This window comes from Kryptolebias marmoratus, linkage group LG16 (genome assembly GCF_001649575.2).
Source record: "Kryptolebias marmoratus isolate JLee-2015 linkage group LG16, ASM164957v2, whole genome shotgun sequence".
Lineage (NCBI taxonomy): Eukaryota > Metazoa > Chordata > Actinopteri > Cyprinodontiformes > Rivulidae > Kryptolebias > Kryptolebias marmoratus.
In genome coordinates, this window is record NC_051445.1 from 16,681,303 (window position 1) to 16,700,020 (window position 18,718).

General features: G+C 39.7%; 2 protein-coding genes across 7 annotated transcripts in view; one reads left to right on the top strand and one right to left on the bottom strand.

Moving 5' to 3' along the window:
* Nucleotides 1-7,725, top strand: part of col14a1a (collagen, type XIV, alpha 1a) — a 130,313-nt gene extending 122,588 nt beyond the window's left edge. For 3 of the 5 annotated variants that reach the window (XM_037980140.1, XM_037980141.1, XM_037980142.1), the window contains 2 exons: nucleotides 820-975; nucleotides 6,357-7,725. In XM_037980140.1, coding sequence (XP_037836068.1) covers nucleotides 820-975; nucleotides 6,357-6,664 — 464 coding nt within the window. In that variant the 3' untranslated portion in view covers nucleotides 6,665-7,725. Of the gene's footprint in view, nucleotides 1-819; nucleotides 976-5,343 lie in introns of all 5 variants that reach the window. The other 2 variants (XM_037980143.1, XM_037980144.1) reach the window with 2 other exon arrangements.
* mrpl13 (mitochondrial ribosomal protein L13) overlaps nucleotides 7,715-18,718 on the bottom strand; it is a 15,198-nt gene continuing 4,194 nt past the window's right edge. Inside the window, exons 2-7 of one of the 2 annotated variants that reach the window (XM_017409988.3) lie at nucleotides 17,782-17,905; nucleotides 16,615-16,708; nucleotides 16,368-16,428; nucleotides 13,809-13,895; nucleotides 11,137-11,258; nucleotides 7,715-8,330 (exon numbers count right to left, since the gene is read on the bottom strand). In XM_017409988.3, the coding sequence (XP_017265477.1) occupies nucleotides 8,306-8,330; nucleotides 11,137-11,258; nucleotides 13,809-13,895; nucleotides 16,368-16,428; nucleotides 16,615-16,708; nucleotides 17,782-17,905 (513 nt within the window). In that variant the 3' untranslated portion in view covers nucleotides 7,715-8,305. The remainder of the gene's footprint in view (nucleotides 8,331-11,136; nucleotides 11,259-13,808; nucleotides 13,896-16,367; nucleotides 16,429-16,614; nucleotides 16,709-17,781; nucleotides 17,906-18,718) is intronic. The other variant, XM_037980145.1, reaches the window with a different exon arrangement.

Below are 18,718 nucleotides of genomic sequence, written 5' to 3' on the forward strand. Positions count from 1 at the left end.
ACTAGCTGAAGCTTAAATATTGCTAGAAAATTATGAAAAATAGGCACAGTTGCAGTAATACTGACTTCCAAGTGTTTGTGACCAAGCCACCAGCAAGCTGTGTAGCTGCTTTTTGCATGGCCAAATTATGAAAATCATGGTTTATTTTCATGTGCACGGCTTGGAAAACTGTATTCAAGCTCATGCACATTATCGTACAGGCCACCTCTGCTCACATCAGACCCATGTCATCCCAGAGTATTCGCTTCAGTACACCTGCACTGAGAGTCTGTGGCTCGGGAGCATTTATGCACCAATTGCTAACGATGGAGAAAGTAAACAAAATGTAAGTTAATTAGTGTGATGCAGCACTGGACATTTAAGGGGAACCAGTAATCACTCAATCAGCCATGATAAAATGTCATAATTTATCTTTTTTTTTTTTTTTACTTGTGAGTTGAGGCAGAGGGATGAGCCCCGAGCAGCTTCAAGCGTTCAGCCCGTGCCTGTGTGACCCGCTCCAGGGACANACAGGTGTCATAAGGAAAACCTCCTGTGAAGCTAAAGGGAAGTTCTGCACCACTGCTGAGGAATTACAGGAATTGTTTTTGTTTGTTTTTTTTCCCCCACAAACAGTTTGCATAAAGTGTTGAGTTACAAATAAATACTGTCCCATAAAATGGCAAAACATAAATCGGGAGCAACATGCCAAAAAAATACAGCAGAAACTAAATTGAGAAAGTGTCTTTTTTCTTCTTCTTCTTTTTGCATCGTTTCTAACCAGGTGACAACCTGCTGGATGCTTGTGATTTGCTTCCTTTTCACCTTTTCAATCTTCAGGTTTGCCAGGTGAGGGACGGGCAGGCAGCCAAGGCCCACCTGGTCGGCCCGGTAACCCAGGTACAGCAGGGAGGCCCGGTAATCCAGGAGGCACGGGACCTGCTGGCCCACCAGGATACTGTGATCAGAACTCATGCCTGGGCTACAACGTTGGTGGTAAATATCATTCAGCTGTTTTTTATGAACCAGAAATACTTTAAATTCTACAAAACAAATTTAGTATTGGGATTTAATATGTTCTTATAAAGAAATATTTCATGTTATTACATTTGCTATTTCTTCATTTTCAACTTAGGAAAGTTTGTACTTGTTGAGGAACATTTAATCAGCACATCTGCTCACAACCACTTCATAGTATATTTATGCATAGACTGAAAAAACCCTCACCTACCCCACCTGTTGATTAGCAAGCTGCTAGTTTGAAGATTCTTGAAACCAGAAAAAAATAAGAGTTTTAAAAGAATTTAACAAATAAGTATAGATGAAGTTCGTATTTCTTGAGGAAAGTTGGTGCTTCTTTTCAAAAGGAGCCTGTCAGAGTCAGCATCTAACAGTAGTTTTGCACATTGCATTACATTTTCTTCTCATAAACACAGTATGGGTTAAATACTGTGCATGATTGGTAAAAAAAGAGGTGCCTCAGATGGAGGTTTTACATCAGAGGAGCATAAATTAACAGGAAGGAACTGCTGACAAATATAAAAGGACAATTCAAACAGAGGTGTGTTTCTTTCTGCGTTGTTTTATTCGCACAGCAGAAATGAATGAAACGCATGTTTCAAATATTCTCATGTAGGATTTTCTACAAAGGTTCTGCAGAAATACGATGTGTACAAATCGGGTTAGGTTCTGGCAGCTGTAGCTGAAATAACATTTGGACTCGAGTGTTTTCTTGAACATTGTCAAGACGCAAAATATGCAGACTTTACAAAAGCATTCAGTGCTGTTTGTTTAGCCTCAACCACGACGTGTGCCGTCGTTTCTCAGCACTATTAATCGAATTCAGTTTCATTTGTAAATTTAGCAGACTAACTCCAAACATCAAACTGTTGTTACCAGTTTAAACAGTCTGGCCCTCATCCGCCTTTCCGTTTTTATAAAGCTTTATAAAACACTCAAATATTATTTTCACAGCCTTGGTTTGCCATCAAGCTGCTCTCGTAAAGGTCTGAGAGAATTGGAAAGGGAGCTGACTTTTATTGTTGTTCCACAGTGAAGTTTCTTCATTCGTGCCCACACTGAAAGATTAAGGACCTGACGGGTCAAAGCTATTTGTCTGTTTTGAAATCGAATAAAATATGCTGCTTCACACAGTCAGGTACACACACAAACCCACGCTCACACGCACAAACAGAACATGAATATTCATGCCGATGAGGATCCTGCAGGGTTCTGCCGAGCGCATTGTCTTGAGCCATCCCAGCTCGGACGTTACGCATCTAACAGAATCTGACAAGACGTCCTGATGATGAATCATCTGTTAAAAGTAGCTGATGGATGAGACATTACTTCATCCATCAGACCAGATTTATTTAAATGGATTCAACTCACAGTGTGTGGGGGGGTTATTTTTTTCTAAACGTCTTATGATTTAGGAGTCCTGTCTGGTTTTTACAAACTTTCAAGGTTTAAATCTGTCTGGTTCAAAGACAAATTAGACAGAAAAGTGTGGGATGTGTTTGTCTGTTTCTTTCATGTCATAGCAGCAACTTTGCCTTTTATGTGAAGCATCTCTGGTTTAATTTAGTAGTATTTTTCCAACCAATTAAGCCAGTGGTGTTGAGCTCTGGTCTTCTGGGGGCAGCTGTGCTGCATGTTTTAGATGTTTCCCTGCTCCAACACACATGGTGCATCATCAGGTTCTGCAGGAGCCTGTTAATGACCCGTTCATTAAATCAGGTGTGTTGAAGCAGGGAAACTTCTAAAACCTGCAGGATTACGGTCCTCGAGGATGAGATGCCACTGAATTAGGATGTCCTTTTATTGTCTGTTTACTGAACCCATGTGAATGGTTCAGTTTGCATCTACAAATTTATTTGTGTTTATGAGCATATCTGACTTCAGTAGTTTCTCTGTACAAATATGAAAAGTGTTTTATATTTGGACTTATTAGACTCACAAACTCACGGCAGAAAAAGCTGACAGAGCTCAGTTCAGATCAAAAGATTGTAGACTGGCAAAAGTCAGGAATTTGTCATCTGCAGGAAACTGGTTTGAATAACAACTCAGACGTCCCCAACATGTCATGACTGTGATAAACAACTTACTGCTGCACCAGTATCACTGTTTACTGTTGAGCAATGTTTATAAAGCTGTACATGATGGCTAGAAATCATCTGGTCTTAAAAACCATTTGAACCAGTGAAATAGAAATGTAGGAGAAAATTTACTGTAAAACTAAACTAAATTCAATGCATTCCTTTTTATTATTATTACTTTTGCCGTTCAGTTGTGGCATAAATAATGTTATTTATTCAAACAGCCAAGTAGGGGGTGTATCACATCCAGTCATTTTGAAAGGTGGAAGTAGAAATCAGGCTCCTGTAGGTAAAATTACTATGACTGAGAGAGATTCTGACAGAAAGAAAGCATTAGTGCAACCACATACTTTAATGACAAAACTGCATATAGTTTCCTTCTTGTATGCCTTGAGATATATTTTGAGAAGGAAATGTGATGCATTTAGTCTCATCACACACACACATTCATTCTAACCCAAAACAAGTTTTGCCCCGACTCAGGTCGAGCATGACCGTATGCAAACCTCCATCTAAAACGAATGTTTGCTTTTTCTCGCAGAAATTAATGAAAAGATTGTTCAAAGACTTGTTCTGTTTGGACTGAAGCGGCTGAGTCTGCTTCATATTTATCGAGCAGAAACAGTGCTGTTAATTTTTGTTCAAGTCAAAACTCAATTCACACAAAACAACACTTGGGCAGATTATAAATTATGCAAGTGTTTCAAAATGTTTGCGTTGGTTTTTCATTTTTATAAGACATTTTATTTTTTCTAAATTTTCACTTGAACTTTTATACACATTGTTTCTTTTACCTTTTGACACATTTTCTACTCTTTATTTTTAAACATCCTAATACAGTGGCGGGTGGTGCATTTCACACTTAGGCCCTCACTGATGTCCAACTTAGCCAATAGATACCTTTCATTAGGCCAGCATTTATAACACCAGGATTGTAGAGTAGTTAGAAACACACTTAAGCACTACTTGGCATTGCGTCACCTCAGTTGTGTACAAAATGGGCTAATATCCGGTGCATTTTAAAAATCAACAAACCCGCATCAGCAATTAAAACATATCTGGTATGCTACTGTCAAAATTGAATAAAACAGAATAAAATAAATAAAATGTTTGCACTCACCAAAACAGCTGTGTCCCCCCAAACACGTATTTCAACACAAAATCCATGCTGGAGCAGGTTAGCTAGCTCAGAGTCGGCTGTCCTCCTCTAACCAGATCTAGCTTCTCTTGAAAAGTTCGTCTTGAAAACAGTCTTGCCAGTAAATCAGCAACCAAATCAACATGTTGCTCTCCTTCGGCCATTGTGGGTTAAAAAAGGTTTTAACCGGTAACAGTTCCGGGTGTGACTCTGTTGATCTGCATAGTGCTGCCGCGGCTCAACTCGTAAGTATCCATGTCCAATCACAGGACGCGTAAATGTCACGTTCAACGTGAGGCCAGCTAGAAGGCCTTACTGACACAACTCGTGATCTGATTGGCTGTCGCAACTGTCTATCAACCGTATTTGCCCGTTCACTTACAGCGCACAGACGCCAGCACTGAATAGCTGAATTCTGATTGGATAAAAACTCTAACATAAAAACAGCAGCGCTGGAAGGAGCATAATATGACACGAAGAGAATATGAATACTTTTACATATCTAGGGAAAGTAAATTAAAATTAAAGTAAAGTAAAAAAAAAAGTAAAAATTTATTTGTATAGCACATTTCAGCAGCAAGGCATTCAAAGTGCTTTACATAATAAAAACATCAGTAGGATTACATTACAATCATCAAAAAAAACACCAAAAACATTACAATCATCAAAAAAAATCGTAAAAATGATAATCATAAGGTCAATATGTAGTAAGATATTTTGTTCAGAGCAGCTTTACACCTGAATTTGTTTGTGGACTACTAATCAATTAACCTTTTCATAATTAACCTTTATCACAATTATGATCATGATTTCTGGTCATGTTAGGCCAGCAGAGAAGGCCTTGCTGGCCCTGACGGCCCACCACTGATTTTTGGTGAACTCGCCAACAGAACTACCCATGCTGTGTGTGTATTTTCTTTCTCTACAAAAGAAGCAGATTCTGGTACTAATTTTTCTACTTCTTTAAGGCAGCCGGGAGCGTTCTGTTAGGGCTGATTGAGGACCTAAAATCTTTGGTGTCTTTGGGTTTTTCTCTTCATTTGAGGTAACATTTTCTCTTTTCCTTTTCTCTCCACCCTTCCCCCTGGTCCCTCACTCCTGGCCTCTCCTCTTCCTTCTTATCTGAAGTTCAGCAGGATTATGGGAATGATTATTGAGGAGCTCTCTACAGCCATCTTCCTCTCCTCCTCCTCCTCCTCCTCCTGTCCTCACCTCAGTCTTTACCTTGTTAAACAAAATCCAATCATTCCCTCAAGGCCACCGTGTTTCCTGGGATAGAATGCACTCTTACCTTCAGCTCCAAAACCTTGCATCAGCAGCTTTAAAATTTAGTTCTCTTTAGTTTCCAAATAAGTCTTAAAACATGCACTCTTCTTATATGGTTTGACTCTTATATGGGTCAAGTCCCAATTTTTAGAAACATTATTCACATCAGCATTAACCCACGTAATGCTGTTTGATGGCTGACTTGGTATCGAGACAAAAATGAATTTGCTTTCTGTCCTAAACTCTAAGAAAAGCGTCACAATCCTGCCATCACCAATCACACTTCCATTTGTCAACAATTACTCACACACTCTGCTCTGCAGCAGCGCTCTTCCTCCACTTTCACCTGCTTTGAGCTCAAATTTCATTAAAACTAATCACATCTTTCAAAGCCGGATCAATCTGTTAAACAATGACAAATAGCTTTCCTTTTTGTTTGGCTGCTTTCATTACTGAGCAACTCAGCTTTACCTGTGCATCTCATATTCTGAGATGTGCAGAAAATCTTTATTCTGCCCCCCCTAGTGTTCATTGGGTTATTTCTGATAACTGGAGAAATGATCACATCTGAGCAATTTTTCTCACTTTCTTCTTTATCAGGTTTTTTGTTAGACTCGTCTAGAAATTTAAACCTGGCTGTGCAATTTCAGAAACGTTATTTCAATGTCAAATAAATGCTCTAAGTGGTTAAATTCTGCCACAAACATTAACCCGCATGTCTTAAAATCCTGCTGTGATTTTGTTTTAACGCTTTCTGTGTTGCTTTTAATTGGTGGTGGCATCAAACGTGGTTTTTAGTCCCAGATCTGGTTTTAATCTCACTCCAATCCAGCAGGATAGACTCAAACTGATCCTAAATATTCCCACCGCCCCAGTCCAACCCCTCCCTCACAGCGACTACCAGCCCTACAATCCTCCCTACCGAGAGCAGCACAACCCCGCTGCGGTCGCTTACGACAACCAAGGGGGAGGTGAGGAGGACCAGGAGGAAGAGCAGGACCCCTACTACCGTGGTTACCCCTCTCAGTTGGCTTATGGTCACCGTGGTTACCACCCAAGCCACTCTGAGGACGTGGAGCTGAGGTCGCCGGGTGTGGCCAGGAGGTATTCACGTGACGTCATCCCGGAGGAGAGCAAGGAAGGAGGACCGAAGAAGAAGGGCGGACTCACCTTAAGTGCTTGAGCCCTAAAAGCCACAACGAACACACACTGACATGTTCATCTCTCTTTTTACCTGAAACTGTGGTGAGAAGCCCTCCCCTCACACCCCATGCATCTCCACTGGGTTTCCCACCAGATGAAACTATGTAAATATGTGGACTCTGTATATTTGTGTAAAAGGGAACTCCGAAAAGTGCCTGATCTATGTTTGCTTCGTCCAGTGATAACGTAAGACCCATTTCTAAACCTCCCACAGCTGATTTCAGGATTAAATCCCCCCCTTTTTTTTAAATTGCTGTTGTTGTTGTGTGAAGCTGCATGTCTCCTGGGTCTTAAAATGACTCCAATCTAACTGGACACGTGCATCTTGTTTTCATTGTACCTAGCCTGAGTATTTTGCAGTTGAAATCACTGAGAACAATGAAATTTGTACAGATTGTTTTTTTAGGCTGAATAATGACTCTCCTGTATCCATGCTGTCTTTATTTGTCTACACAGTATTGTTGGGTTTGCTTATTACCTTTTTTTTTTAGCACAGTGGTCAGTTTGTTTGTTTTTAACATGAGATGCATCAATCATTTTAACTTTTTTTTTTTTTTTAATTAAATATTTGGAAGCTGGTGTGACGCTCCACTCTTTTGTTGCACGGATTTGATTTCGGGGGTTTAGTAAAACGCAGCAAAAAAAAAAAAGAACATTCGTGTTGCATTTCATGTTGGAACCTGTTTTGTTTTTTCTTATGCAAATTTGAGAACACTCACTGTGGAAGGTGTACGCAAGCTGCTCCAGGGATTGAACTATGACCACTTGCTGAAAGGTGAGCGCCAAAAAAAAAGGGAACTTAAGTGAAAAAGCTGCCCTTTCTACTCTGAAACAAACACTAAAATTGAAGCAGCAAAGTGGCCCTGATTGACATTTAAACTTAGCTTAACCAACCTTCATTATGCGATGTGCTACCAACTTGTTAACTTTCAATTTTCTTTTTTTTTTATATCCAATAAATCTGTAATGAGTCTAAAGCGTTGTGCTTATGTTGATTCTTGACCTGTTCAAAACAAGGTGACTTCATGACGAGAGCTTCAATAAAATGTTTATTGGGCTGTTTGCACAACTTACAAGACCAATTTAGACTCCGACAAATTGACGGAAACGCAATGAGAAGACGAGTCATGACCAGAGTCATTTGCCAATTGCTGTCATGGCAACACGTTAATTGGTTTCAGAGTGAACGGTCCAAAAGCCGGGACAAGCTCCAACAGATGTCGTTTTCACGGGCCAGATCAGATTGTTTCATGGTGGTAAAAATCACAGGCGAAGCCACAGAATCTGATTTTTCTCTGATCGAAGCGGCGCCACGTGGTGAAATCTCAAGCTGTTCCTGGATCGCTCAGGTCTGCAGTGGTTTCAGTCATGGCTACGGGAACTGACGGGGAGCTTCTGTGTGTAACCATACGAGGGAGGAGGGGGTTCGTTTGTGTTGTTGCTGCTGGCATCTAAGGTCTGTCTTAGCGCTCAGAGTCTAGTCAGAAGTTGATGCCAGATTTGGAATAAAAAGAAAATCAGTCGGCCAAATTTACACAACGGCACACAATCTGACTTTTATTTGTCATGAAACTAGGAAAGAAACACATTTTGTCTGTTTGGATGTTGGGAAGGTTCGAGTTCATTTCATCCTGTAGTCTTTGGGTCTGTGGAAGAAAAACAAGAAAACACATTAGTGTTAGGAACCAAGAAAGTAGATAGATACAAGGTGACAGATGAGAAACTGGGAAACTTTTGTTTTTAAGTTCTCATGGGTTTTTTTTTTCCTCTTGTAGCAGACAGGTTTTATCAGCTGCATTTGTTTTGATACAAAGAAAAAGATGATCAAATATAACAGATCTATCAAACACAGCGGCGTGTTTGTGCTGTAATTTTGTGCCCGGGTTCTTGTTTGTGTGCCGTGTGTGTATCCAACAAGGTGGCTCATCTAATCATGTCTCACTTCTGCTGCAGCGTTTTTCTGAGAGAGAATATTAACTGTGTGTTTAATAAAGGGTAATGATTGAATTGCCCTCAGTGACCTAAAGCACATCGCCCCTGACACACGCGCGCACACACACGCGCACACACATCTGATGAGTAAAATGAGTAAGGCAGAGCGGGAGGGAATTTTAACTAAGCTGAGACGCATCTCTTAAATAAACCAGGATTAGTTTGACCTTGACAGCAACACGACGAGCGGCCCGAACACACAAGCTGATTGGCTGATGAGATGGAACCAATGAACAAGAAGAACAGGCTCATTTATCACCTCACACACACACACACACACAAAACACTAACCGAATGAAGGCAGAAAACGATGATGCAGATAATTTAGTAATTCAATCATAAATATAACCGATATTCAAGCCAAACGTGGCTCGTTTTCACGTTCATTAAAGGATGCAAAAACAGATCAAAGCACACAAGTTGCTTTTTGTAAGAACAAGGTTCACAAGTCATCTTTGAACAATTCTTCCAAGCAGTAAGACTTTCTTAAAATCATTTAAAGAGGTCTTAATCTTTGGGCACTTTGCTACCAGCAGCCTGTCACTAAGACTCATATTGTTCCATTTGATTTAGCTGAATCTGTGTAAATCACTAAAGATAACACAGTTTGACACACAAATTAGTATTTTAACACCAACAGGGTAATTCTCAAAGAGCTACCAGCTCTCAGGTCTTGCGTCAGGTCTTTGCTGGATTTCTCCCCCCCCCCTGCTTCTTAAAGACAACTTTCAGATAGTCTTCATCTGCTGCAGTTCATGTCCACATTACTCATATTTTAAACACACACTGCACAATATGCTGTCATGGTCAAATACTGAATGGAAAATGGGAGAAAAAGCAGCCAAAACCTAAAGAAAAACCTTCAGAAAACCTGAACTGTTGATAAAGATCGCTTTAAAAAAGAATTACAAGAAAGTCTGACTTCTTGGAAGCAACCAGGATTTGAGATATTATTGCCTTCATCATAAAATATTTAGTTAAAGATTTACTAAAATGTTAAAAAATAATAATAATCAAAATTAACATGAAAAAATTAGCTGCATGACCACAAACGCTAACGAGCGCAAACAGAGACATGCGACAAAAGATCAAAATAATGAAACATTACTTTCCTAATGTCATGGCGTTCACTGATACTCAGCCTACTTTTACTGAAATTACCCATAATAATTCTGAAAGTTAGTTTTTGTCTGAAACGTTGGTTTCATAAGAAGGAGACTCTGCCACCTGGACGCCAAGCAACTGTTTGTGAAAATGAAGAGCGGTGACCCTGACCTGGATGAGCAGCTGGACGACGGACAAACTGACACGTCGGCAGACTAATGAATGCAAAGGCTACTGCTGAGCAGGTGAATAAAGAACGCTCTCAGATAACTCGGCACAATGAAGTTTGTTGCGGGGGGCAAAAATGCAGCAGCGTGACATTATCATGCCAGCAAACCGCAGGTCACAGTGTCAGTCTAATCTCCAACCTGAAAATACTTCAGGCAGAAAAGCAATGAATATGATTATGCCGAGTAACAGATGTTCTTTTCTCTCTCTCTCTCACACACACACACACACCATGCAGTAAAACCTTGTAAATCCAGTTGGAGAATAGCTAAGTTTCCCATGTGTGTTTGTGGCATTTGATCGTTTCTGCTTTTAGGTTTAAAGCTGCAGAAAAAAGAAATTTTGTTTTGTTTTTTTCATATTATAGCGACTCACAAAAGCACAAACCACACTTGCATTAGAGTTAAAAGCTCTTATTTATCTAGCAGCCAACAACAGACCCATTCCCATGAATAAAGAGGTCATCCATCCAACATTCGTTTATTTTTTTTTCTGTGTATGTCCTGTCACTAAGTAACTGCTGAGCTGATCACTCCTCAGCCACGTGTGTTTGTGGTTACAATAAGAAAAATACAGCATCTGAAGTTATTCTGCCGGAGGGGGAAAGGTGTCCAAGTTAAACCAACTACAAAAGGCTGTTAACGTGTTTTCTGACATGAATACATGAAGACATCTGTTGCTCAGAGAGATAAAACAACACAGAAGTGTGTGTGTGTGTGTACCTGGACCGACCACTGAGCTCTGAGCGACTCCACTCAACATCATTCGCATTAAGATTTTACCTCACTTTGCCTCTAAAGTCAAGTTCACAAGCTCACCAGAGTCTAAAATATAGCAGCTGCTCTTGATTTTAACTCTATATTCATAACATGATCCAAAGCTAACTCAGTGTTATTGCTTTTGCAGCTATAACTGTGTATAGCCCAACATGCAGAATTCAATCAGAGCCTGTCAACTAAAGCTAGACCTGCCGATTCACAAAGCAGGGTGGCTCCAATCCAGTAAAAGCTTTGAAACTGAACTCCTCTTCTGACCCACCATCATCAGACACAACTGTGCGGGTGTGTTTCATTAAAAGGTACAAAAGCTTTTTTTTTGAGGAGGTAAGTTGTCTGTAGTTGTACGTACGGTGTAAAAAGTCTGGGGAAGGCGTCGATCTCCTCCTGAGTGTACTCGTTGAGTTTCCTGGGAATCTCTCTGGGCTGAGGAAGCTCCTCTGTCAGGTTGGCGCGAATGTCGTCGGGTATCTCCTGGCCACGAGGTGAACGAGACAATGGGAGACATTTTAAGCCACAAAACGGTTACGATTTAAACCCCTGAACTGGATTAGATATTCTTGTTAAAGAGCGAACAGTGGTGGGGCCCATCATTTTTCAGTGTTAATCTTTTTATTATTCATTACAGCAGGGTACGCCAACGGGTTCACTTGAAGAGCAGGCAGCAGCTTAAAAAGAGAAAACAAACCACTGCACTGACTGCTCTGAGTGGCAGATTACACTGCAGACGTGTAGAGCAGGGGTCTCCAATCCTGGTCCTCGAGGACCACCATCCTGCATGTTTCCCTTGTTTCCCTGCTCCAACACACCTGATTCAGTGGTTAAATCACCTCTTCATGTTCTGCAGAAGCCTGTTAATCACCCATTGATTCAAATCAGGTGTGTTGGAGCAGAGAAACAAGTAAAACGTGCAGGATAGTGGCCCTCCAGGACCAGGATTGGAGACCACTGGTGTAGAGGCTCAGAAAGGCTTCCTGCGAATATCTGAGGATGCAAACTTCTCAATTTAAAATCTGCTCAGATTTCCATCTTCCTGCTGAATCCCGATACCTCACATGTGTTTTAGAGGTCAGACAGACATCTTATCTGCTCTCACAGATGCTCTGAAATAGTTATAAATATATCCACTGAATATTAGGACACTCAGTTAATAACACATCATCTAACATGTTATATTTCTGCTGTCATGTTCCCAACACAATATTAAAGTCATCAAAATCCTCTTAAACACCAACAGTGTGACGCACCTGTTTCCTTTTAAGAAATTTAGCCAGACCAAAAACATTTTAGGCATAAATTAAGTGCATGCTTCAAGCTGTTAGGTTTAATAATGACAATGATATTCGCTTGTTTGTGACTCCGTTCTGGTTTACACAACCCTCGGAGGGAAGTCTGTTTAGCTGCCACTCCACTAAGCTCACCAGAGAGCGACTAATTCTTTGTTAGCTTCTGATTCTGGTCAGGTAGCACAGAGATTGTCTCTTTTTTTCACTGAACAGCTTCAGAAGAAAACAAATCTATGAGAACTGTAGAGGGTAGCTGAGGTTGAACTTGCAGAGTCAGGAGATCATTTCAGCTCATATATAGTTTCTCGCTGTTAAAATTTACCTGGACTTACAATATATGAGGAAAAAGTGCAAACTGATGGCTGTGAAAAGTATAAGGACTTGTAAAAAAATCCACACAGCCAATGATACGAAAATACTCTGAATAAACTAATAACTGGGATGTGAAACGCCACGATCACGTTTATATATATATATATATATATATATATATTTTATAGTAATGTTAGCTACAGTTTATGTGACAAAAGCAGAACAAAAAAAATCTTTCTAAAACAAAAAAGTTGAGATTTTAAAAGTGTAGTTCAGATCTTCTGAGGTGAGGTTCTGTAGAAAGGTTATGAAAAATATATGTTACCTGTTGTAGATTCTTTGAATGATTTATTTTTGCATTATATGGTTATTCCAGCAAACACGTATTATTCCTGCAGAAAGCGCTCAATGCTGCACCAAAAGTGCTATAGCTAGCTGCTGCTGGTTACACTTGCAACTAACCAACCATGTAATGCAAAACTGGTGTTGGTGGAAAGCAGTGGTGTCCAGTCCTGGTCCTGGAGGGGTCACCATCCTGCATGTTTTAGGTGTTTCTCTGCTCTGACACACCTGATTATAGTGACTGAGTGATTAACAGACTTCTGCAGAACTTGAAGACCTGCTGAAGAGCAGAGGAAACATCTAAAACCTGCAGGATAGTGGCCCTCCAGGACCACAGGACCAGGACTGGACACCACTGGTGTAAAGGCTTTTAAATTCAAGTTCACATAAACAAAATTTTGCAGACTGGAGTTGTTAGAAAACAGCAGTAATCCACTTTGGTCTTGGTCTCGCTCGCATTAACTGTTAGCTTATCTGTCTGGTTATAATTAAACTATTTCTCCAAACTAAGATACTTAAAAAATAGAAAAAACAATTACACCAAGTAAGATATTGTTTAAAACCTTTTCACAGAACCCCACTTCAGAAGATATGAACCATCCCTTTAAGTGACCACAATCAGTTCAACCATTCTCATAATGAGCCCTCTTTTAGTTTGTACATAAGAATACAGGCCAGAGGTTTGCTGAGTGTAACGAGGAGATAACCAAAAATAGATTGTTCTTCCTCAAAAGCCTGGTTATGTTTACTGTATGTAAGGACTCTGAAATGACTCATCGGCCAGATGAAAAATAAAAATCATGTTGTAATTTCTTTGCTGCAGGTAGGAACAATAAAATCTGAGCTTTACTGTTGGTCCATTTTACCAACTTACCTTATTTTAAAAGGCTGACATTAGTTACTTGAGCAACATCCTACAGATATTAAGTATCTGTAATAAGCTGTATTCATGTGTTTTTATACCATACTTACATACAGATATACCAACTTACTCTGAGGCAGAAGCTAAAACAAAAACAAGAGGGCGTACTTCCTCCACCGGTGAGTGTAACAGCTCAGATCCATGAGGTGAAACTGTACTTACCTCCTCAGCAAAGATGTGTAATCGCTGCATCATCGTGCGCCGGTGCAAATTTTTGGGCAGCATGCCATAAACCGCCAGCTTCACAATCTGCAGAGGAGAAGCAAAACGAAACGGATGACATACAGTCAACTCCCTGACGCCGGAAGAATAAAGTTTCTATAGCAACCTCGCACACATTCTGTGTTTTTCTTACGTTTGCCTGTAAGACCATGAACCGTGTTTTGTAACGTGAGGAGGCTTACAAAACTCGGAGAGGTTTTCTGGACTGTGATGTTGGACAGAGGCAGTGCTGACAAACCCTTCCTCCGTCCAACTCCACTCTTCCCTCTTCGCTCCACAGCTCGCTTTGACCGAATCGCCAGCAGGACTCGTGTCTGAAACCCCCATCAGCAGCATCGCCAGCGGCAGCGGAAACGTGTCTCCTGAGATTTTCAACTACAGACCGGAGACCAGAACAGGTCGATCACCTGATCCCGGAGGTTCCCGCGTGACAAGAGCAATATCACAGTGCTCCCATGTACTTACACTCGCTGCACGTGTGGAAACAAATGCCAACTCCTGCTCTTTTTGTGCTGCTGCAGCTGAGCGTTAAATTGTTTCTGAAGAGGCTTCAGTTTTTTTGTTTTGTGGAGAATCTCAAATCATTTTAAAGTTCAACATTTATAAGAGCAGCCATTGTGCTGAGCTAACCTCTCTGGACAGGAAGTTGTTTAATGTGGATCCGGCAAACATTAAAACGAAGTTACCGGACAATAATCTGATGCAACAACAAACAAACAAAACCTTGAGCCCACTTATTTGAAACCAGATTTCAAAAATCAGGTTTTTAACTCCGTTTGAAAAGTTGGCTTTTATTTTTATTGTTTGTGTTGTTTTATGGTTTTAACTGTTTTGTTTATTTAATTGTGTTTTATCGTTTTGTAATTTTATGTGTTTTACCTCTCGTGTTTTTATTTGTTGGTGTACAGCACTCTGGTCAACAGTGTTGTTTTTAAATAAAACTATTGTATACGCAATTCAGTTGTTTAAAACGAAAATATTTCCTTAAATAAATAATTCTGAGGTTTTAAAATAAATCATAGTGACGAGAGAATTTGTGACTTTATTTGGTGTTCATAAAAGGGTTAAAAAAACAAAAAAACATCTGGACTTCTCTTCTATCTAGTTGTTTTTGAACCTTTTTTGGATTTACCATGTCCTGGATGACTGAGATTCGACACCAGCATGTTTATTTGGCGTTTTCAGATGTAGAAAATTGCAGTTTGTCTGATTGCAGTGTTCAATGTCAGTCATTCAGTGCAGCGGCAAGTCCAAATTCTGAGTTTAATTATTTTGTAAACCACAACATATATTTTAAAAAGAGAAACGCACCCTCTGAGCTGATAATGTTTTTGTCACAAGTTGCCAATTTCAGGCTTTGAACAAAATCATCACTGTTTACGTTTCCTTCAACAGAAGAGAGAGGGTTGGTAGAATTATAAATTTGTTACACAACAGCTGACACGGAGTTAAAAAAAAAAAACTACAAATCCTCCTTTTTCTTTCAGCTGCTCCCTTCAGGGGTCGCCACAGCGGATTGTCTGCCTTTATCTCACACTATCCCACATCAGCCCTCTGCACATCCTCCTTCACTCCATCCATGAACCTTCTCTGTGGTCCTCCTCCCTGGCAGCTCCACATCCAACAACCTTTGTCCAATATATCCACTATCCCTCCACTGCACATGTCCAATCCAACTCGTTTCTAATCCTGTCTATTTTTGGTCACTACCAGTAAAAAGCTTAAACATCTTTATCTCTTAAACTCATCCACTTTCTATACTTCTTCACACAGCTTCACTGTTTTGCCCGTTTCTCTCTCAATTGGACATTTTTTGTCTTGCTTTCGACTTTCAATCCTCCCCAGAGCATACCTCCACCTCTCCGGGCTCTCTTCCACCTGCTCCCTACTCTGACTACGGATCACAATGTTTTATGTGAACATCATAGTCCATGAGGACTGCTTATAATGTGTCAACAAGACGAGTCCCCGTGATCCTTGATGTAATCCCGCCCCCACCTGTCCCTCCTACTGCACATCTGACCACTGTCCCTGTACACGTTCTGCTCCACCATCACACTGGAGTTCCTCATATAGTTCCACAGTTCTTCTCTTGGCAGAGTATCATTTGTTTTCCTTAGACACAGTTCAACTTCTTCTGACCTTCTCTATATTCCTCCATCAACCCTCTCAAAGCAAACACTACATCTGTAGAGCTCTTTTTCAGCATGAAACCATGCTGCTCACTGACCGCCAGCCCAAATCCACTGCCACCTGATTCCTGCACCAGCCATTAATATTCACAAGCAGCACATGTGAAGAGGAGGATAAGTGTCAAACCTGGAAAACATCCGATCAGTCTATGAAACACATAGAAATTATACTAATCTTTCAGTGACGTTTAAATCACAAATATAGAAAAAACATATACGAGGTATGAAGCACTGACATTTCAGAGATTTTTAGAATTCATTCTGAATGACATAAAAATGAAGAATAGAGATTAGCGGCACAGCTTACAGCTTTTGGATCCTTTAGATGAAGCTGAGTAGCTGTGACTTGTTTGAAGCCACCAGGATACCTTTGAAAAAAAGAAAAAGCCGTGTTAGCCTCAGGAAAACATTAATGATAAAATATCTGACAGTGTCAATCTTTTCTTGTAAGAAAAATAAAGACAAGGTGGTTGTTTCTAAGTTATTCAAAGACACTGACGTACAAGGCAAATGGGACGTAAAAAGAGACAGGTAGTAGCAAACCAAACACTCACCCTGTGTGTGACGAGTACACTTTCTGCTCCCATTTGTTCCCAGAGAAAGCTATATGTCTGGAGTTTATAACTACAACGTGATCGCCACAGTCACCTGCGAACATATCAGAAAGTTTTAGGCAGGTTACTATTTACACTTTTTATTGACTTCAAGTCAACCTTCCAATTTAAGATTCTCATATTTTGCCTTAATTGCAGAAAAAGTCTAAGAAGGCTGCTTCAAGTGGTGCAACTTTATTATTCTTTCAGAGACAAATGATTTTTTGTGTATAAATTTCCACAAGATTTTAGGCTCTAAGGCTATTTTTTTATTTCTCAGATATAGCCATTCAAAAAATGTAAATGTAACTAGCATTAAATATTGTAAAATAATGATAAATAATCCCAATTATCTGTTGCCTTTTTAAAATAAATTATTGCTCTACAGAGAACTTTACATCAAAAGCTTCTAATTATATACGAGTTTGTACGCACAGAAAGTTAATCTACACATTCAAACACTTCAGAAGAAGACAATGTAGAACGTGAAGTTGAGAACTAGGAACCAAACCACCAACCTTCTGGCAGGAAAGCAACCAAATTACCTGCTGATCCACAGCTACCTCAGTAAACATCTAGCTTACATTTACTGACAAACTTTTGTGAGGTGTTTAATGGATGTTTTGTGTCAAAAAGAAATTGAATATGGCAGAAACTGGTCTGTTAAACTGAACTATAAATAAAGTGTTAAAAAAAAAAGTCAAAGTTCTTACAATAAATAAAGGGTGATGTCATTACCAACTACACTGGCATATTACAAAATGTACCTATTTGAATTTTTAGAGGGACTGTTATTAAGGTAAATTAAAACCAGTTAAAATAATTGTTTCAGGTGAAAAAATAAAGACATTAAGTTGAAAAGGTCCTTTGAGCTAATTAAACTAAGAACAAATTAACAAAAAATATTCTTAAACATACATTTAGGAATACCAGAAATTAATTGTATAATGTATTTGTCAGGGGGAAAAAACAAAACAAAAAGATTCATAAAGTTAGTCCTCTGCTGCCATCTTGTGGCTGTTTGGATTGGAACCGCCTCACTGGAGTAACAGTAGTGTTTGTGTCAAGTAAGGGTTAGAAAAAAGTATAAACAGCTTTGCAGTTTAGGTTGTACAATATTTAACTCACTCAGGGCATGGTAGATAGGCTTGTGTTTTCCCTGCAGTCTAATAGAACATATGTTTGCGATTTTGCCGGGCGGCTGCATCCTGGCATCGATGATGAACCAGGAGCGGGCGAAGGTGGCCCATTGCTGAGGGAAGAAAAGGAGAACAAGAGAAGTGAATAACAGGAAGAGACAGGACCATCAAACCATAATAAACAAGACGAACCCTGTAGGTGCTGTGAATAAACCGCTGAAGACTTTTGAAGTTAAAGTTATTGGCTGGCTGTGTTATAAAAGGAACAACTAATAATTAATAGGTTCAGCAGCCTGGTTTATTTTATTTATTTTTTTGTTTAAATAGAGATACATTTGCTTTCCTTTGAAATTCAAATGATAGTTTAAAAAATCAAACAGAAAGGTGTATTTGGAAAATTGGTGCATTTTATGCAATTTATAATTTAATTTAACATTTAAAGCAGATAAAATATTGAGGTAGTATATACTGTTTGTCGTAGTTAGGAGTCAGGGGTGGAAATTAGCACCCGCCACCGGCCAAATGCGGGTAAATATTTGAAGTGGCGGGTGAATTTGATCAACACACACGCCACTGTGGCGGGTTGGCAATTTGAACAGAAAAAGGTGTTATTTGTCCTCTTGACATATAGGGGGCAGCAATGTGCTTGAGTTGCTGTTGTTACGTCGAGCCGCGTTCCCCCATCAGATACGGTTCCCCCTGCGTCTCCGTAAATAATGACTTATCTATTAACAGAATTGTTTAGAGGGGCAAATATTTCTCATTAAAACAACAAAAAAACATCATTCTTTTAAAAATAAAATGTGCTATTAATATCATAATACAGAGGAATAAACACAGTTAAGGAGTAGTTTGTAAATTATTTTTGTCCTGTGTTTTAGAGGGGGAACAGATTATTTCAGACGGCTGAAATATTTGGTTCCCCC